Source organism: Paramisgurnus dabryanus, chromosome 13 (assembly GCF_030506205.2).
Source record: "Paramisgurnus dabryanus chromosome 13, PD_genome_1.1, whole genome shotgun sequence".
Taxonomy (NCBI): domain Eukaryota; kingdom Metazoa; phylum Chordata; class Actinopteri; order Cypriniformes; family Cobitidae; genus Paramisgurnus; species Paramisgurnus dabryanus.
The window spans coordinates 20,444,432-20,466,436 of NC_133349.1; the positions used below are offsets into that span (position 1 = coordinate 20,444,432).

Consider the following 22,005-nt stretch of genomic DNA (forward strand, 5'->3'; position numbering starts at 1 on the left):
TTTTGAAAATGTTTAATGTCTTGTTTTTGTAAGGTACTTAAAAAATTAAACATCACAACAAAGCTTAGCAGACAAATTCATAAGGTTACAGTGAAATGCCTATACAAATCTTTTGTTTTTCATATTCGTTGTAAAGAACAAATGTACTTCAAAAATTATTAATAACAAAATGGGTAAAAATTTAATTACACTGTTAAGATACAAAACATTATGTATGTATTTTCTTAGGGAGACGAGCAAGCAGAGGTCTTTTCCACATAAATTCTATGTGGGAAATTATATATTTTTACCAATATTTCACGACATATGTCATCGTTGCAAACGGCAAAAATATTATTTAGTTCAAACATTTAGTAAATATTATTGTTTAAGTCCACTATATTTTAATTTATATTTTTTCCACATGTTGTTTAAAATTAGCCTTAAGACATTCTATTGGCCAATTCGAAAAGCGCTTTGGACCAATCACATCGCGTGTTGTTGAAACGTTCTAAATAGGATTTCTGACAGTTGCGAAAGGAGAAGGCCATTATCGGTAAGTTGTTTATTTTATATCACTGCTTCAATGTAACGGCAATTATTGCAGGTTTTCCGGCAATATTTGTCGTTTAATATTTACAGACAGTGAGAGTCTCCACCGGGGGAGACATTCGGTGTTTTATAACGCGCGGTATCCGCCCGACTACCACCGAAGAAGCGCGTGCCACCCTTCTTCGACGCTTCTTGCTCGTTGTGTGTTCAATGTTTCATCGCGACCGAGCACACACAGCGGCTGTACTTCCGACCTATATCGGTTATTAAAAACAGTTAGCCGAACTCTGTAAACATGTATCTAATATATTTTGTCTTGTTTTGAAGTTTATCCGTTTATACTTCCTAAAAGCTAGTAGGCCACTAGAGCCCGTTAGCTGAATCAGAGGGGCTAGCCTACTGTGTACAGCTGATGACGACTAACACTGTATGTAAAAACAGTCATGCTAATAAATTACTGAACCGGATTGGATTGACTTGACAGATGTCTCTCCAGGTTTGGTCATATATATAGTTATACAGATTACCACCAGCAGATGTAGTTACTTAATGATCATAAATAAATATATAATGTATAAATACGATACAGTCTGTAAAGTCCAGCCTAAATTAGGAGCATCATAGTTTGATTTGCATACACACAGACACATTATGTAAACTACTAAAACATTGTTCCCAAATTCCAAATAAAAAAATATTTTGTGGAAAAAGAACTGGTGAGAAAAAGGGCAAAATATATAATGTAATATGGTTGAGGAAGTATTGACTGACAGTTCTGTAATTTTTGTAGGCCTAAATCCTTTTTACAGTCTTTGACATCATGCAGAGTGAAACTATTGAAACCACTAGACTAGTGTGTGTGGCTTTGTTTTGCCACAGTTTATACACAATGTTGCACTCTGCCCCCTTGTTTTAACACTGATAACATGGTGTAAAGACATTTTGTTTGCCATTCGCCACTGACTATCTGTTTCTTCACACATACGCCTCATGTGTCCCCTTATTGAGGTGTGGTATACATTATGATCTACTATCTTTAATGTTGTTCATTATTACAATGTTTTTGCTTTTCACTGATGTTTATACACATATACCATATAAGACGTATTTAAAATAATTGTGTTTCTCTAAAGACAGATTTTTATTTAATTTTTAAACCGTGAAATAAAAGACTTTTAATGCAAAAACAAGGAATTGTGTAAGATGGCAATTGCTGTGAACTGCAGGGTGAATTTAAATTCAACAGTCATATTGACTTTCACCCTACTGTTTGTTGGTGCAAAATCTCATTTAATACATTTGCATTTAGTGGAAGTTTTTATCTTTTAAATTCTGCATTTTCGTTTGCATCAAAAGAGGATGGTGTTATTGGAGTTGCAAGATTTATTAATGATTTTTTATGGCAGAATCAAATGTGACTCTGTATTATTTGTGTTGTACATCAACTTATTCTTGTGTGTCTTTGCAGACATGGAGTCCACCTCAGTGTATATGTGTTTTCCCTGTTATCGGGAGTTTCCTACACTGGAGGAAGTGCTGGCTCATCAGGTGAACTGCAATGCAGAGAATCCTCATTTAGTGACCAATGAGACGCCTGTTGAGGCGGCGGCCGCAGCAGCTGGCCTTCCACAGGTATAGATGCACATCCATCCACCATCATATACAGACATTTTAAACTAATTCACAACATTATCTGCCAGATGAACATTAGGCTTGTCACATCCAGCGTTGGGGGTAACGCATTACAAGTAACGTGCATTACGTAATAATATTACTTTTCTGAAGTAACAAGTAAAATAACGCATTACTTTATAAATGTACATATTAATATTTAAGTTACTTTTTTTAAAAAGTACTGCGAGTTACTTTTCAGTTGAATTAATTTGATGAAAAAAAAACTGTGGACTGCATTAAACTGATTGTATTAACGTAGATTTATGCACTCTATGCGTGCACGCCTGAGCGGGAACAGTTTCAGTCATTTTTGCAATGGAAATATGCAATTTCTGAATGCAGAACTTCTCAGTCATAAAAGCCACCTGCAAGGCCTGAAAGAGATCAAGCCTCAGCCAAGTAAGAAAAAGTAACGCAAAAGTAACGTAAGCATTACTTTCCATGAAAAGAAACTAAGTAACGTAATTTTTTGGAGAGTAACTTTATATTGTAATGCATTACTTTTAAAAGTAACTTTCCCCAACACTGGTCACTTCACATGATAAGTTACCTTTTTCTAGAGGTTTTTAACGTTGTAGATATACTTTAAATAGACTTAATGAAATAAATTTCTTTTATGGCTTAAATTCTGTTTAAATCTTTAAATGAGCGCTTTAACATTTCCGTTTTCATAATCTGTTTTATGCTCTAATTCCTTCTGAACTATAATTGTGTAACTATAATATGTAACTATAATTATCCAAAATAGACTTGAGAGTTTGAAGAGTGCTTTCCAGTAATCCTGAATAGTGAACTGAAATGTGAAAGGATAATTTAGGAAGAGGATGTTTTTTTGTACAGCTCCTAATTTGCTTCTTCACCACAGGAGGGAAATTAGACACTTAAGATTCAGTGTTAGGCGCTCTGATGTTGATGCACTTTCTAGTCCAGTTGTTATGAAAAAGTCAAGTTTGAATTAATGCTTCACTGTTTCTGTAATAATTGGAGCCGTCTCAGTCTAGTTATTAGCCACAGCAAAAAAAAATCTGTCTGCATTTTTTTAAAACAATAAGTAAATGTCACATCAACAAAATCTTTCATACAATTATTACTTAACATCAATATACACTTTAGTTTAGTTGCCTAAACTTGTTTTAGTTGCTGTTAACTTTTGTGTATGTTGTTACTAAGAAGTTATCACAGTGATCACAGACCATTTTCACACAAATATTAAATACTGGTGTTGTTAAATTCCCAAGAAAACCTGCACTCGTTCCCATCCGGATTTTAGGACTGTAAACTAAACAGCTTTTTTGACTCTTTGACTTTGTTTTAATTTCCATTAATTTCCTCATATGTCGTCTGACGGATCTGCACTGATAACAGATGTGGTAATAACCGCTGTCTGTTGGGTTTATAGCTGTCCTCCTCAGTCAAATCTACTGTCTCTCTGAGTCATCCGCTTTGCTGTTTATACCCTCTTATTAAGAAGGCTTAAGTGGGTGCTCAAACTATTTAAAAGATCACATGGCAAACACAAACAGTTTATGCCATATTAGTTCAATTGGATGTTGTAGTTTGTTGCGTCGGATGGCAGTAACGTGAACCACACTGGCATGCCCTTGGTAGAAGTGAATTTTAGTGAGTGAGTGAAACGTAAGTTAACATCTTGAGTGTGTTTTGCCACTTAGTGAGAGCTATCATCATCATTATAATTCAATTAAAAAAATCCTTATCCATTAATCTCGATTGAGTCTAACAGTCAGAAAATTCATTAGTCAAAGGGTATAGGGACTCTAAACGTGTTTGTACAAGAACAAAATGTAATTGACTTCCCAGTAGAATAATTTCTTAACCCCTTCAGACCTGCTTTTTCAGGTGTTTAATCAGTGTGCCTTGTTTTGATTGGTTGATCAGCATTTTTATTGGTTTGAACCACAAAACAGGTGATGTCCTTTCTAGTGGACGCAGGGTCTGAAGGGGTTAAAATTACTTTTACTAGGTGCTCCCATCAGTCAATTCTAGATTTACAACACTATAACAAATTATTTTCTGTCATTTCAACCAACAATTTCTTATCTTGATAAATCTAGATATGAGGGATTGTATAGTTGAAATTGGTTAAATTTCTCTACACAATTTACTTATCTGTATAGCGCTGTTTTCACAGTCCTAAAAACAGCTGATGTTTTCCTTGTTCTATAAAGTCCCTTCTTCAGAAATACGTATCGAGTTCTGATTGTGTAGTCAGCAAAAACGGGACCTTTCAATGAATAAATCTTTTAGTTATAAGTTAATATAGCCACTCATCTGTAGTCAAGATTAAAAAATTATAAGTTGTCGGTGCCAATAGCCCCATGGTTAGTGTGCTAACATGTAGCGCCAGTGCGCTCACGCCGACCCTATTCCGATCTCTGTGGTCCTTTGTCAATCCTGCTCCCCTATCATCACCACCCAACACTTTCTTGTCATCTCTCTACTACATTATCCAAATAAAGGCTTAAAGCCCATAAAATATAACTTTATACTAAAAAATTTAAGGAAACAAATAATATTTTTAGTATTAAGTTGTTCAAAACTTAAAAAAAAACATGTAATTTTACTCTCTTTTGATTCAGGTTTGTTGTTACCTATGCTATATTTATGTTACAGTGCACATTTTATGTGTGACCCTGTCTGTGAAATGCAGGCTAATGTCTCATCATCAAATTTTGCGATTTAGACTAAAGCATTGACGTTTAATTTCACTCATAGATTTCACATTGAAAATCTTTGACGTGACCTCATTCAGTAAATATTAAAGATGTCAAGGTTATATTTTCACTGTTCTTTACATTATGTAGGATGGTTTTTATGTACAAAACCATAAATCACAAAAAATGACTAGCTGGGTTTTTAAAGGCAGGGTCACATACATCTTATGGATCAGTAATATGCCATTGGTTTTTGTGATCAAACAAATCTGCCAAACAGCCATTTTCCCCTTTAAAATTGTTGTCTTCAAGGTGTGTATGTGTTCTCGCTTCTCACTAGGTGGCAATGCAGTCTGTTCCACAGATGCAGACACAGACTGTGGATTTGTCTGCTTTGCTAGGACAGAAGAAAACTTCTCAAACTGATGCTCCACGTGTGCTGTACCAGTGTGCTGACTGCGAAGTTCTCTTCGATGCTCTATCACTGTGGCAACAACATCGAAAGACGGGCTGTTACCTTGAGACGGGTCCTGGCCCTGGAGAAGGCCGGGGAACAGTAGCCATGTCAGAACATCAGGAGACTGTGCAAGAACAGCCTGCAGGTGGACAGACGGCGGTCAAAGAACAGAAGGAACATCCTAAAGTAAAGATGGAGAGCATTTCTCCACAGAATGAGCCAATAGAAGAGGATTCTGAAAGAGAAGTGGAGCCTGAGATCTCCAGGGAGGACTTACCAAAAAACACTGAGCTCATGGAACCTGTAGAGACACCGGTACCTCAAGGTAGTACATCTCCTGAAGAACAAAGCCCCCCTTCGAGGCGCAGGCGGCAAAAGAAGGAAAAGCCCCCATCAACCCTGCTCTGCGTGGAGTGCGGGCAGAGCTTCGGCCAGGTTTCAGAGCTCGTGACTCACCGTAGGGTTCAACATAGCCTCAAAGATGCCATCCATCGCTGCACAGTGTGCGGGGAGGGCTTCATCAACACCACACTTTTCCTCTATCATCGCAGACAACACCGCACAAGGGTGGAAAATCAACCTGTGCAAGTTCAATCTGCCATCTCACAGCTCTCCACAGCCATCATGGAGGCCCCAGGTGAAGGACTGTTACTTTTAGCTACGGCAGGGGAAGGCCAGAGTCTGATGGAGGTGACCACTCTGGAACAGACTGTAACCGAGACCCCTGTAGGACATATGGAGGTAGAGCTTGACAGTGTGGATAGAGGACAGGAAGTTCATCAACCTCCAATGGAAAGTACAGAAAGAGAGGAGATTAGCGAGGTCCTGGTGGATAAGATTGTGGAGATGGTGGAAGAGGGCGCTGGAGTAAATGAGGTAGAAGGAATGGAGGTGGTCACTGTTAGAGTTTCCGAAAAACACGGAGGAGAGGTGGCGATGGAAAATAGGGTAGAGTCGGAGAAAGCAGTGTTTGAAGAAAATCAGGGAAAGGTAGACAGTAACACAACAGAGGAACCTGCGCCAGCCTCCTCCACGGGCACTGAAGGACAGAAGTTCCTCTGTAATCAGTGTGGAGCCTCATTCACCGATGAAAAAGAGTTGGCAAAGCACCGCAGTACTGAGCATGGCCTGATGGCGGCGTTGCACACCTGCACAGAGTGTGGGGCTGAGTTCATGAGCACCACACAGTTCCTGTACCATCGCCGTGAGCATCGTATGAACCCACTTGCAGGACAAAGACTCTCTGCTGAAGGAAATTGCAGGATCTACACTACTTCAGCTGTCGGCACAAAATGCTGCGATAGCGTTCTCAGACAACCAGGTCAGTCTAAGTGCAAACCACATAGATTAGCTGCAAAAAATTCCATAGAGACCTAACTCAGTAGGATTTTCTTACATGCAGTTTAATGTTAAAAAACAGGCGTTTAACTAACTGATAATTTTACTTTGTGATTTACAGTTTTAGGCAAGTGGCTCAAGTTAAAATTAAAGTAACCCATGAGACCCATAAACCTTTAAAGTAAACAGTAACTGATATGAAATGAGTGTAAATGTAAAAAAGTATTACACAGTAGCCCAGCAGATTATAGCCAAATTGTGTGGTGGGGAGCAATTGGCTATCAATGCGAAATGTTTAGGGGAGGGGTCCCCAACCCTTTTACACCACAATCCTGGACCGGAGGGGTAAGGTTGACGGGGGTCGCTGAGTTGCTGTTCGAACAAAGTGCTGAAAATCCTCACGTTTCAAATGGAAGTAAAGATCAAAGAACCATGCATTAGGAAAATGGATAACTGCTTTATTTCTAGTATATTTTTTCAGAGTTTGTCTGCATATTAAGTCTTAATAATTAATGTTAAACGAACTTGGATTGATGTTCTCGAATTCAGCTTGAACCTTAGGTTGGGCTCGAGCCCCAAGTTCAAGTAACAGAACAGAAGAAAAAAATGCAGTGAACTTAAAGAAGGAGATGATGAGGAGGAGATGCCAGAAGAAGTGAACCACTTAAGTGTACCCCTTAAAAAATTGTTACTGCATTAAAACAGTTTATTTTGATCATGGTGCCACGATCGCTGGATAATTTTGTAGTTGTTTTACAGAAGCCTGCAATTCCTTTTCAGTAATTTGTGTTGTCACACAGTTGAACATCTTCACATATTTACATGATTTGCGAGGTACATTTGCAAATGATTCATAATCACCTCTGCAATTCTTTGATCGATTGTGTACTGTATGCTCAAACTCTAATGACAGCAATGTGATCGCAGCAGATGCGCTTGTAGAGATAGAGAGAGAGACATACCTGATTAAGCTATTACGTAGCTATTATACACACTTTTTTAGGATGTTTTTGTGACCCGGTGGCAACTTGTCCATGACCACGGTGGGCGAGTCTCTCTGCTGTCATTCAAACCCGAGCAGGAGTAATTATGAGTTTATATGGACGCAAACTAATATTATGTCGGAGTCCATAGCTTGTTTACAAAGTTAACATGCTTCACAGTGTTTTGTACGTGTATATGTAAGAGCTTTCTCTGAATTTTCAGCGCAATTGATGAAATAGGATCGCGCAACTTTCACACGCTTTCAAAACGAAACTACGGAGATCAGCCACTTTAGTTGTATCAATGAAAGGCTAAAAATAGCGCTATTCACCGTATGTTTGCTCCAGAAGTAAAAAAAAAGACGTAAAACTTGTCTTTAATACCTCAGATTAGATAAATGGGCGGAGAGAAGGCGGTCGCGTGTGGCTGTTCGAACACATTCAACCACATGCGTTCCGCAACTCCAAAGTGCCAATCGAAAGTGGTTTCGACTACCTCTGAATGTGGTTTAAAGTGGTTCAAAGTGGACGAGCTCAAAACGTTTTGAAAACCGTTTACACCTGGCATTAATGTCGTCCACTTGTGATCCGATCGACGAAAACGCATGTTAATGCCAAGTGTAAACAGCCTCTATAATGTGTGAAGAATCGTCAAGATGTGCAAACTCAAGAAACGTTTAATTTTATGTGTCGTCTTATCTCTGTAATCGAGATTTGTTCAGCTAGCCTGTACTAGCAGGGCTACATGTGGTGTTTTTTAAGATTCGTCCAGCAGCAGGCTGATCACATTAGTTAAAATGTTTGTCGTTTAATTTCTTCGTAATGTTGTCTTAAAGTGTCAGGTAAAATAAGAGATGCAAATGAGATTTCAGCGAGAGCTTATTGCTACTGATGAGGATAACTGCGCGTTAACACCGCCACCGACTTAAGCTTCCAAAGAAGCTCAGGCCACCTGGTCAAGGACGCTTGTCAAAAAGTACTGGGAAGTTTGTTGACTCTTTGGACGCTCTGAAGTCTGTTTTCTCTGAACTAATGTTTTAGTAGGAACGAAAGTTTACATTGTATGTTTTTCCGGAATCAGCCAGCGAAGAACTTCTAGGCTATATTCCGTTTGGTTGCTGCCGTTGTGCCGCTGCTTACCACTGAACTGCTTCAAAGCTCATTATATTTTGAGCTTCTTTCAAAAGTTTCTCTCAACTTTGGTCGCTCAAAACGCCGAAAATGTGATGTTGATGGATTTGACGCTCCTTGCAGCTGAGAGAATCCAGCTTCCTCTGTAAATGAATGACTTCTGGTAACTTTGGAAGCTCAAGTCGGCGGCGGTGTTAACGTACAGTAAAGCAGAGGCGCAACACCAACTAGAGCAGGAGTGATAGCTTAAATGTGACGTTCAGAGTTCTGTTCGGAGTTTTTATTTTTTTATATTTACGTTGATTGTCAAAACATTTTAAGTTAGTTATTTTTGAGAGTTAGTATGTTAAAACATCAGAGAATGTAAAGAACCAGGCAAAAACGATTGACTATTGACTATGGTAAAGTCCGTTTAAAAAAATCTGTATTGGCTTATTTGTTATCCCTGGTGCTGTTTATTTATTTTAATACCCCGTGTATTTAGTTTGGTATGTGTCTGTGTGTTTTATCAATAATTGTGCTTATTTTTGTTATCATTGATATAAATTTTTTATTTGTCTTTTACAGTTGTAATTAATAAAGCATACATAAATACGGAAAGATACAAGTTTTTACTGTTCTGTCGTTTACCGTGTATAACCACAGATGTTATCTTGGCTAGTGCTGATGATAACACAATTCAGAAGTTAATAAGCAACAGAGATAAAGCACTCTTATCAGTGCAAAATCTAGCTAAATCTTGTGGTAATGCATTAGTCGTATAGTAGCATTGTAGAAGTTGTCATGCTTTCCATTGAGTCTAATGCTGGAAACACTGTGACAGACAGCAGGGGTGGCAATACGTTCTCTCCTCTCGTCTTTAAAAATATACTTTTATACGTTTAAATGTCATTAGGTTTGGAGTATACGTTATTTCTATGTACAGTAAACAAGCATCAACAAAATTTGCTGTGGTTTTTTGGCTGTTTTGATAACCAACGTTCCTGAATATCATAGCTCTCTACGACTGGTGGAAGTAGTCCAGCTTCCTGGGATTTCACCGGAAATACCTGATGCACGGCCGTGCATAGAGCACAACACAATGATTTTTAATACACATAAGAACGTTGCTTTGTGGACTGCTCGTTATGGGTGGATCTACCAGGGTGCCACTCCAACACTAGTAGCCTATCCTAATGTATAAAATATACATTTAATCAGTTCCTTTGACTGATTTATAGCAGCAATGTTTCTTCAATGACATTAAAACATGATGACATCTTCATCTTCACATATAGTAGCCTAGTGAATGATAAGCGGTTCTTGCACAGTCTTTGCTTAAATCTTTGCTCACATGAATGGAGCTCATTTATCAATTAATATAAATTTCCATAAATTGTCAGACAATTTTTGGTGACCCAGATATAAAAAAATCCTTATATTGAGTGGCGGCTTGTGACTGCTCATCCGAAGGGTGCAAATTCAAAATTAGTTTTCAGGATGTAGTGTTTTAATAGTGTTTGTAGTGTCATGTGAACCAATGCATCACTTGTTTTGTCAAAATAAGTGCCTGCTGAACACACGAAATGAAAACCATCCAAACCGTTTATGATAAAAGAGACACTCATGTTCACAAAATATACGCAAGACACTCCCTTAACAGTAAACTCTGATTACGCATGAGATTTTGCGAGTATCTGGCAAACGTGAGTTTTTCTTTTATCATAAACCCTTTAGATATTTGAAAACTTCATTTCAACAGAGAAAACATGGTATTACCAATGTTTAATCCATAGACCAGTTCTGATAAAAAATTTATGTAAATGATTTAAGAAGTCTTTAAAATCAGACTGAATACTAAAACCTACTAGTTATACATAAGGTTTTATATTATTATCTATTTTTCTATAATTTTCGATCTTATTGCATTTACTTTACTGCTTTTACCAGTGGATGTCGCAAGTTTGCAGTGTTCTGGCCACATTGCGCATGTTAAGTTTTAACTCTGAGATAATTTCTTATTTTTATGAGATACTTGATCATTATTATGATAAAGTCTCATTGTTAGGACATACTGACTTTCTTAAGAATTTTGAGAACTGTGTCAAAGCCAAATGGTTTAACCTCCTCAAGTTGGAGGTTAAGTCTCGAACCTTTGATAGGTAAATCTTGCCTTTCATCAAGACCAAGGGTGTATAAAGGTTGGTGACCACTGAAAATTGGAATAGTGTTTATCCATAATAGTTTGACCACCAAACGTGTGACGATTAGCAAAATGAAGTATTTCACAAAGTAGTGTAATAAGTTGGTGTGTGTAGGAGTTAAGTACCAGGTCCTAATACAATAACCCAGAGGGGGGCCCAAAACAACAGCAGTTTGCTTATTCCCTGCAGATTGCAGTCTCAGAAGTAATTAAACAGTCTGGGCAAATTAATAGAAGTCGAGGTATTAATTTCCTTCAGTATATTAACAAAATATTTCTGTCAACAGCAGGCGCAGCCATCGAGGCCCCCGCCCAGCTGAGCCGGGACTGGTCGCGCACCGCTGTGCCCCACGAGTGCCCCCATTGTGGGAAGGGCTTCACACGCCGCAGCCTGTTGCGTGAGCATGTGTTTCAACATACTGGAAAGAAACTCTTCAGTTGCAAATTCTGCACAAAGAGCTTCCCATCTCCTTCCAGTCTGCTGCGTCACAACCTGACACATGGAGCATCCCGCCTGCACAACTGTCATGTCTGTGATAAGAGGTTCTTCCAGGCTACCTCTCTCAAACGTCATGTGCTGGTTCACCAGTTTGGAGCCCAGGATCAAAGGGTCAGAAGCAGGAGAAAAGGGAGGCTGTCTTTGAGCGGTGGGCATCTGCATACCTGTCCTGAGTGCCCGGCCACCTTCAAGTCGGAGTCCCAACTGCTGAGTCACAGGTGCATCTTTAAGTGTTTTTGGTTTTGTTTTCTCCTTTTGTTTTCTCCGTTGCTTGTTAGCTTTCTCAGGAACTATTGATGATGTGTTTGATTGTTCACACTGTCATTGATTTTTGCAAATGTTAAAACCTAATCCGTTTGTTTAATATCTGCCATATAGTAATGATGTGAGGTTCAGTATGATGCTGAGAGACTTTGTGAAGCAACAGCTGAGAGTAGCTGTTAGTGTGAAAGAAGAGAAGGGCAAACTGATCATTTCGCCTCTGCTGATGTCTGGTGATAAACTGACAAGGCAAATGAGAGAATATTGTGACAGTCACATTTTACGCTTCATGCATACACTGTGTAAAACCGATTTCATGTACACTCATTCAAATACATTACTCAGTAAAGGTCACATTGTTTACTAATCAGCGTATTCAGACTCTGGAGAATATAACACACCTTCTGTGACTTTACACACACTTTACTTCCTAAATTAGGAAAAAATAAGGGCTCAGATGCAAAAGCCGATAAACACTCCCTCAAAATAACTGAAAATTATATTAACCAAATGCTCTTGGCACGTATTATATGTTCATCAAATACTTTGGCTTCTCATCAGTTTAATCCAGAAATACTGCTTTGTTGGCAGAATCTGATAAACGTACTTGAATCTTTCAGCAAAGTACTTAAAGTACATTGAAGATGAATGTAAAACGACCGGTTTTGGCTAGATGAGATAAAGCTAACGCCTCAATTTCGCTGGGTGGTTGGGTTTAAAGTTGGGTTTGAGGGCAGGATTGAGATAAAAACAGTGGTTCTGGCTAAATGGGATACAGCTTTGGGTAAAATCCTGTGAAACGTTGGGCTTAGAATTAGATTTGGAGGTAGGAGTTGGATAACAGTGCTCATCCGGTGAGATTTCTTGAGATTTTGGCTGCTGCTGTATCCCTTCTAGCCACAACTATGTATCACGGCAAGTACCGCCTACTTTAAGCTTCAATAACAATCTTCAGAAACTTATTGGTGATGTCACGGACACTACGTCCATCTTTATTTTTACAGTCTATGCTCTTGTCGAAAGAAGGTTTTATTTTTTATGCCAAAAAAGCCTTAGACAGCAAAATACAGTCAAATTTGTTAAATGCCAATCAAATGACTGAACAGACATTTGTCTATGAGTTAATTATTCCCCTTATCTTGTGGTTACCACAGACATTGCTAAAACATTGCTCTGGTGGTTATTTTAAGACATTTTACATTTGTGTGTTTATTGATAAATAACATTTATCAATAACATTGATGGAACATTTTTCAACAATCAGAATAAAGCATTCAACAGCCATTTCATTGCCATTAAAGTGTCAACGACCTAAATATAAGAGCCTGATAAAAATGCTTATTTACAAAAAAAACATTAGATTTTTACTTTTAAACACCATAAGAGTTTTTTACTTTTAAGAGCTGCAGACGTTTTAGTTTGTATTTTGCATTCAAACGAACAGTGCTCTCTAGCGCCTCGCTTTTCAAATGCATGTTACAACTACGGTGGCCGTTATGTACTCACCGATCTCCTTGTCCGTTTCAGCTAGTTCACGTGTTCTGAATGAAAATGCGTTGTGGAAACGCGCTGGTTGGCTAGTTCTTTTATCCCTCTCTGTTATTATAGTTTATCAATACGGCAGAACGACTTGGAGGCCTCCTTGGACTTAACCGTTCAATGTAAGTTTAGAGAAGACATTCTTAGCTTACAAAGAAAAGTCATATCATTGGCAGAGGTCATTTGACACCAATGAGGACATATTTATGAATAAAAACATTGATTTAGATTAATAAAACACTTAAAATTCTACTTTTTGTCCCTTTAATGATGGCCTAGTGGTCTTAGGCTTCATTTACACTAGCACAAAATTCGAATTTGCCACTTCCAATTGTGGATATTTATTGGTTACATATCCGATATCCAAACATCTAAACACACATATCTGATTCAGCTTGATTATGATGTCAGTGTTCTAGTACGGATAGCGCTGACCGTCTTCATTTCGCACCTGAAGTAAGGAGGAGGTACACGCGGGTGCACCTGGCTGCAATGCCAGCGCAAAATAAAGAGCATTAAAGCCAAGTATTGGAAAGTTACGGATCTCGACATCCTCAGTATTCAGGACAGAATGACTTCTCCATTTCATTCCCAACTGGAACAAATTTTGGGTGATAAACCTAGCTGCCGACCCCCCGAAGTTCTCGACAGTTTTTCACATAAAGACGTGATGACAGAAAAAGACAATGTGGATGATGATGCCAATGATAATCATTAACAATGGCCTTTACTTTAAATAAAGTGATGATGATATTAACATTAGATAGCTAACACTATACCCAGTTAAGCAAGCAATCTGTCAAGGCGGGAGTTTCATGTAAACACGGACATCAGATATGAGGCGTATGTATGTTTAAACAGGCAGTGCAAAAAATCAGATAAGGTAAAAAGATCGGATCTGTGCATTAAGACTTGAAGTGTAAATGCAGTCTTAGATATCACTCTTTTTCTATGGTTACAGCTCTTTCTTTTGTGCTAGCTGTCATCTGCTTACCCAATACAACTGAAAATGCTGCTCCATCCCTGATTTAGGTTTAATTCAAAAGAATTTCAATAAGCAGAATTTCAAAAGGTCTTCATAGTACTGCATTGTATATGATTATAATGCTTATCTAATAATTTAAAACCCTATTCACAAGGGCCTTCATTACCGGATTTCTCTTGCTGTTCGATTGTATCGGAGTAAAACATATCAGCGTTGCCTTTGGTACTGCGTTATTATCTCCATAACATCAGCTGAGTTTCTAGATAACAGATACAGCTAATGAAAACAGATAAACTGCTCATTTGTTTACAACTAATAAGCACATGTCAGTAATTTGCTGAAATTACATTCTTAATTATAATGTCAGCAATTTTACGCAACAAAAATATGATTTTCTCCCAGACATTTTACTGGAAACCCTGGTTAGAGATGACACGCTCACAAGGGACACAGAATTAAGTATGAGCAGTAATTACTGATGTCAGCAATAATTATAAAGAGCCCTAGTGATTTTAATCCCAAGTGAGTAGCGCTAAAGACACGAGAAAGAGGCCGCCAGTCCATCATGTGGCTCCTTTATTAAAAGATGCATTTAATTTTTTTAGCGAGTCCATGACCATCTAAGATGTCAGCAAATTGGCACATGGCTTTTTTTCATAGGGTTTGTTGTTGGATTGGCTCCAGGGATGCAGCCGTTCTCATTTACTTTCTTTGCTTTCTCCTAGGCTTCTACACACCAGCCATCCCTTTCCGTGCAAAGCGTGTGGGGAGGCATTTAAACGCCGCAAGGAGCTGGACCTCCATTATCTCATCCATGAAGGTCAGCTTGAGGAAGCATTCACACATTTAGCCTTTTGTCCTAATGAAGTCCAGCTTACATGCTCCAAAATTAACACCAAATGCAAATAAAAATTGTCTTTGATATCTAAACAAAACTGCTACTCCCCAGCTAGCTGGTAGTTTTTTTAGGAATTACATAATATGTGGCTCCAAACACAATTGCTGGTTTCATCTGATGTAATCAAACATACAGTCTATAAAAAAAGGAAATCCCACAGATCATTGTGCCTCTCACAACATTTGCCAATCATTTTTTTTTACTTTTTGGTGCAACCCCCAAAAATCTGTGCGGCTGAATATTTCTGGCGGTAAGCCACCAAAACAAATAAAATAAAAAAAATTTGTTGGCACATATTGTTTAGTTTCAGTGATTCACTGGCTCGTCTCATTTATGATATCTCGAGTGATTTGTAAAAGCAGCCACTAAATAGTTTATTTGTCACAGGGACAGAATTAATAGTTTTTAAAAAAGTCAAATACGTTTTTTTAAGCGAATAAGCAACATTTAGTCGCCCCATTGGCAGGTGAGAAAAGTTAATTTCGGACCCTTCACACATTTGTCCAGATCTTTATTAAGTGGCCCATTTAGTTCCTTCAGTCTCCCCAGCTCTGTCTGTGTTAATGATTGTGTTTCTGGCCACACACACACACACACACACACACACACACACACACACACACACACACACACACACACACACACACACACACACATCCTGTGACAGAACTGTCAGACGAATGAGCTTTCATTGATTGGTTCTGGCTAAACCGATGGGGTCAGAGGTCACATCGATCAGTATGGGTTGTGTGTGTATATTGATAAGATCAGCTGCTGATCACCATCACCTCTAAGATCTTAGCCGCTAACACAGATCAGTCCACCATCACTGCTCTTCATCACTTCCCCTGCAATACAGTGAGTAAAAGGACCTGGATAGATTTTTTATAGGTGTAAATAAAGGTGTGCAGGGTTGCTTTGCAGAAGCTTTTAAAAGGTCAGTATTGCTGAGTCACTGACGACAGGCGTTGTGAAAGCTTAATCAAAACGCCCTGCATCTAAACATCAGCTGAGCAGCCACATCACCCGTGACCCCTATAAAGGGCTGTTTTGTTTCCGTGTATGTGCCGTACATTCTGCAAAATGTCTGTTTATCAGTGTTCCTCTCTCTGATTGGTTCCTTGTTAATAGGTGGCATCTGGCTTTTTTGTGTTTGTGTTTGTGTTGCTCTCTCTCTATTCCCATCTTCCTTCCTAGATGAGGAACAAACGTGTTTGTTTGTCTCGCTTGATAAAAAGCCAAAGATGTGTTTTTGTGTGTGTGTGAGACAGAACCTGCGCATAAACATGAGCATCTCCTATGTGTTGTAAATCAAAAACTAAAGCGTCTGTATACATCTTCCTTTGTGTTCTTGTAAATAGGCCTTTAAGAATAATTAAAGGGGAGAGTGGAAAAAGATGTGCCACTTAAATTTTGTTACTTCTGGAGTCAAAATTAAATAAGAAAACATTACAAATATGAGAGCGCTAACATATATTATATATTTAAAATACATAAAAACATCCATAGACAAATCTCATAGACCAGGGTTTCCCAAACTGGGGGGAATTGCAGGGGGTTTGTGAGTTGATGAGAAAATTTTATTATAATTATATCATAAAACGTAAAAAAAAATCAAAATAAAACACTACACTACAAAATGATATATTTTATTTGTTTAATTTGCAAATGATGTGGCTATAACACAAACAATTCAGAACAAATCTCATAGACCAGGGTTTCTTAAACTGGGGGGAATTGCAGGGGGGTTGTGAGTTGATGAGAAAAATGTATTATAATTACATCATAAAATGTAAATAAATAATTTTAAAATACTAAAAAATCTAAATAAAACACTCGCTTACAAAAAGATATATTTTATTTGTTTAATTTGCATATCATGTGGCTATTACACAAAAAAAATCAAAAAACTGAAAAAACTCATGTAATACGAAGAGGTAAGTTTTATGTATCAATAAAAGAAAATTAGCAGATGAAGGTCCAATAGCAGGTAAAAATAACAATAACTGTAAAATAATACTGCTAAAAACATTAAAAAATGTTTTTTAAGTTAAACATGGAAGTGTGCGTTTCAATTATTTAAATATTTACTTAATCTCAAGTAAACAATTTAGGTCAAGGTTTTGGCTGAAAACAAGTTTGAAAACCACTGCCATAACAAAAAAATATCAAAACAGATTATTCGAATATTACACAACTTGCCTCCACTCTCCCCTATATCCAGATGTGTTAAAAAAGTGTCCCATTCTCAATTGCTATTAATCTGTTTATCTGTAGATAAAGAACCAAAGACGTGTCCCAACTGCAGCGCTCAGTTCCTGAATCAGACAGTGCTGGAAACGCACCTGCAGCGCTGCACAGGGGAGGCCGGGGTGCGCCGCAGGTACAAAGGTCAAGGACGAGGGAAGGTGGGGGGTCAGCTGGAGTGTGATATGTGCGGCCACCGCTGCGTCACTCAGGACGGTCTTGACCTGCACCGGCTCTCCCACACTGGTCAGACGCCTCTGCGGTGCCCGCTCACACCCTGCAGACGACGCTTCGCCTCCAGCTCTGCATTGGGGGAACACCTCGTGGCGCACTGCCGTGGGGCGTTGGGCAAAAAAAGCGCTCCACGCCGATTCACCTGCGAGTTCTGTGGGAAGGAGTTTGCCTACGCGTCCACATTCTCCGTTCACTTAAGAACGCACACCAATGAACGACCCTTTGAGGTAGTAGTATATCTTGCTATAACTTTGATTTTAACAAATACATTTTTCTTTTATTTAGTATCTTACATTTTTTCATTGGTTTGCCGTTTCAGTGCAGTCACTGTGGGAAGCGTTTCCGGCAACTTCCCCACCTGCAGGACCACGAGCGCATCCATAGTGGCGAGCGACCATTCTCATGCTGGGTGTGCGGTAAAAGCTTCAGTGTGGCAGCGAGGCTCACAGAGCACGCCCGCGTGCATAGCGGTGAGCGACCATATGCCTGCCCTCGCTGTCCCACTGCCTTCCGTTCGCGACCCAACCTCGACAAGCACATGCGTCTCCATGCCAACGACCCAGTTGACCCCAACGCACCAAATGCATTGGATGATGATACAGCCGTTCAAACCATCCTCTTAGTACAAGAGTCGTCCTCTTCCTCACCGCCCTCTTCCTCATCCGGGGTGCCTGTGGTCCAGGAGGGCATGTTGGTGTCAGAAGAAGGCGGCTCATCTGTGGTTTTTCTTCACCCTAACATCAGTGTGCCAGGCTTCTCTATGCCCTCTCTAACTGTTCCAAACATCTCTGTAGTGGCAGGTCAAGATGTTCCTCACACAATTGAAGTTATCTTAGAGGAGACTGTGTAATGAAAGAAATGGGGGGGGGGGGTAATCAAATAAATGCAAATTGTAGATAGTTACCTGAAATTATACTGCTTTGTGGGTGGAGTATAGGCAGATTTAGCAGTGGGTAGAGATAGCAGGTGTAGTTGTGTCTTTATGAGAGATGGCTCTGTGTACGGGTAGAATATATTTTGCTTTGGCAAAATAAGAATACAGCGCATCTTTGCCCAAGAGAAAAGAAAAATAACAACATATGCATTTTTTTATATTTAAATTTGCCACTGCATTTACGCTTTGATTTTATCTTTTGGTGTCAGGTGTTTTATCTGCCATTAATAAAAAGCTTGAGCCCATTGGGTTGTTACTCATTTATTAAAGGTTGTCTTGACGTATTTTTCAGCTCAAAAACAGTACTTATTTAATTTTACATTTGAATAGTTCAGATGCAAAACCTTCAAAGTGTGTCTAACTAAATTAGCATTTCTATCAGTCTCTTCATGTTCAATAATTTCAGTTTAATGGCAATGAAAATATTTTTTGTAACTGAAAGGCCTCTTTTTTTACAAATGTCACTTAATTTCATTGTAATTTAACAAATTTGACTGTATTTCACTGCAAAACCCTCTAAGTGCATGCAAGCAAAAACCTCAGATTAAAAAAATCCACTTCTTTCAACAAGATATAGTAAACTGTTGCAAAATCACTAAAGATGCAGCTAGAAACATTGCAAATGATGAAAGTCAGAATTCAAAATGTAAAAATGAAGAAACTGAACCAAACATTAGGGTGCGCTGTGATGGATGTGGCTGCTCATTTGGATTGTATTCAGGTCTAAATATTTACAAGGGACCCATGTTTGAATGTGATTTAAAATAATTTCACAATCGTCTTTCGTGTATTTTGAGGATTTTGCAGAAAATTGATTTGGCATTTAACACATTTTCCCAACCACCTGGTATTTCTGAATGAAAAAAGGCTGGAATTAACCGGATTTAAAGCGAAATTAGTAAACATACAAAATGTGCCGAGACGACATCTCATTTTCTGACAAAAGTGGCATTTAGGGTCCTTTGCATCTGAGTTTTTCATTTTTACCCTTTACTTTTGAACAGGCCATTGTGGCTTAAACACCCTCTGTTAAGATTTTGTTAATCAGGTTTTTCTTGGTGTGCACAATGCCAGTTAAAAAATAAATGATGTAAAATAATAATGTAAATGTAATATGTGCTTATGTAAAATAAATTGAGAACGTTTTTCATGTAAATTGTACGTTATACTTATCTAATTTACATACTAGGTTTTTCCCCAACAGCTGTGATATTTCTAACCGTATAGACTTCTATTACTGTCATTATGTTCTGATACCACGCTATTAGTGTTTCATTGTATAAGCCATTTAAACAAAAAATAGCCTTTTATGTTCTGACATAAAGAGCTTTTCAATAAACTGAACCCCTGAATACATCCAAAAACAAATGATCTTGCAGCTTTAGGTGTGAATGATGACTGCAGTGGAAACAGAGCTTAGTTTGAACACTTAACTACAAATCTCGCCCTGAATTTTTTCCAGTTGAATGGGATTTAAGTTGAGCTCCATTACCTCAGTTCATTGAGAGATTGAGAGAGAGAACTGGGTCGTTGGAGCTCATGTGTTTGCTCGGTTTAGGCTCCTTTTATTTACTCTAGTCCTGCTAAACTTCTCCTCCATACACCTGCTGCATCATTATGATTCGTCCTGTTAATGATAGACATTGATATACAAACACCATTCCTGTACCCCGCACTAAATTCCCAAACAACAAAACTGAACGATATCTTACCCGGCTCATTAATTTATAGACTTTGACTTGCAATTACGGTGTGACCTTCATGTAAATGGGCAATTTATGATGCACCTGAGGTTTTTCTTGAGCTGCTTTGGGGGAAAAATTAAAGGGATAAACAATTCATTGTTGTAATGGAATCTGCCGTTGATTTTGTATCTACCGTCATGGTTTTTAGACCATGTCATGTGTAATGAAAGTGATTGTTCACCCAAAAACGTTCAAAACTGTCTATTACTGTCATTATGTTTAGAATATCTTCAATATTTGAAGATATTTTGAAGCAGATCTGGGGCACCATTGACTTCCATAGTATTGTTTTTCCTACGATGGAAGTCAATGGCGCAAAATTGGATAACCTGTTTAGTTTTCTAGGAAAATCTGTGTAGAGGAGAATATATGTATTATTAGGGGTCAAGCCCAGAATGGGCGAAGACCCCTATTGTATCCGTTAGTTTTCTTATTATTCTTCCGGCTGCTTCTTCTGCTTCCGCCATTGCGGCCTATTGCAGCCCATAGAACCGTACATAGAAAAGTTATGAAATTTGGCACACTGATAGAGGACAGTCCAAATAATATCCACAGCAAACTTGGAGTCTCTATCTCAAACCCTCTAGCGCCACCAACAGTCCAAAGTTTCACTTACGTTTTTGCTAATAACTTCTGATCCGTAAGACAAAATTCTTGTTTCCTCTGATTCGATTGGACCCTATGACGTTAATTTCCGTCATGAAAAATTTTCTGCCATTTTGAATTATTCATAAAACCTATTTTTGCGAACTCGTCCTAGAGCTTTTGCCCGATTGCCACGAAAATCGGTATGTAGCATCTACAGACCCTCAAGGCAAAAAGTTATGGAATTCATGTCGATTCGTCAATCCATTTCCGTAAACCGCGTCAACAAATTTTACGTAGAGTGCTCGCCAAACTTAAGCCTATTAACACAACACTTGGTACTGGTGATGCCAGTTAGGAACTGAGGGGGCATGCCCAGTTTTGTCGCAGCGCCACCTAGTGGAAACGAGTTTTACACGCTTATAACTTTGGCTGTGATTGACGTATTTTGACTGGACTTATTTCCTTGGAGTCCTGAGTAGTCACCGAGTCCAATGATAACAAACATGCCAGAATTCGCCTTACGGTTAGCCCTGCATAGCAAAATAGCACTTAAAAAACATGCGCGAATATCTCCGCGAGCGTTATTCTGATCGACTCGAAAACACCACAGGAAGAACATTACATTACCTTCTGAACAAAAAACTCTATTGGCGTTATATTAAAATTTCCATCAGAAATGGCCGAAAATTGCAAAAAAACTAAAAATTATCTTTTTAAATTTTGTGTTTTTTACACACAAATGGTTATAACTCTGCAACGAAACATGATTTTTACACCAGATTTGATACGCTGATGTATGATCAGAGTCTGAGGCCACACAAAAAAAATGGTATACTTGCACCACTAGTTGGCCTCATAATTGAACAAAACCTTTGATATCAAGCAATCTCTATGTTCATACAACTGTTTCTTCACTAAACTAAAGTGTATAGTCATGAAATTAGCTAGATGTAACTCACTCATGACCTGAGATTGCATGAAGGATTTTGTCATAGCGCCACCTAGTGAATGGCTATTTTTGCTAAAAACCACTGCAAAGTTTCATTCAAAATTATAAGACTACATAGATTGTTCTTTTCATGCTTGAAGTATGTCTTTAGTGGATAC

The 22,005-nt window shown here is 38.5% G+C and overlaps 1 protein-coding gene across 2 annotated transcripts; it reads left to right on the forward strand.

Moving 5' to 3' along the window:
* The first annotated feature begins 464 nt into the window (after positions 1–464).
* Positions 465–18,503, forward strand: znf574 (zinc finger protein 574). Of its 2 annotated transcripts, none has more exons than XM_065261136.2 (7): positions 465–535; positions 2,000–2,163; positions 5,218–6,655; positions 11,256–11,685; positions 14,978–15,072; positions 17,428–17,858; positions 17,951–18,503. In XM_065261136.2, exons 2-7 carry the CDS (start codon positions 2,002–2,004, stop codon positions 18,479–18,481), a joined length of 3,087 nt encoding a protein of 1,028 aa, XP_065117208.1. In that variant the 5' UTR covers positions 465–535; positions 2,000–2,001; the 3' UTR covers positions 18,482–18,503. The 2 variants fall into 2 exon arrangements, with proteins under 2 accessions (XP_065117208.1, XP_065117209.1); XM_065261137.2 differs by lacking the exon at positions 465–535 and adding an exon at positions 588–1,027.
* The last annotated feature ends 3,502 nt before the right edge of the window (positions 18,504–22,005 follow it).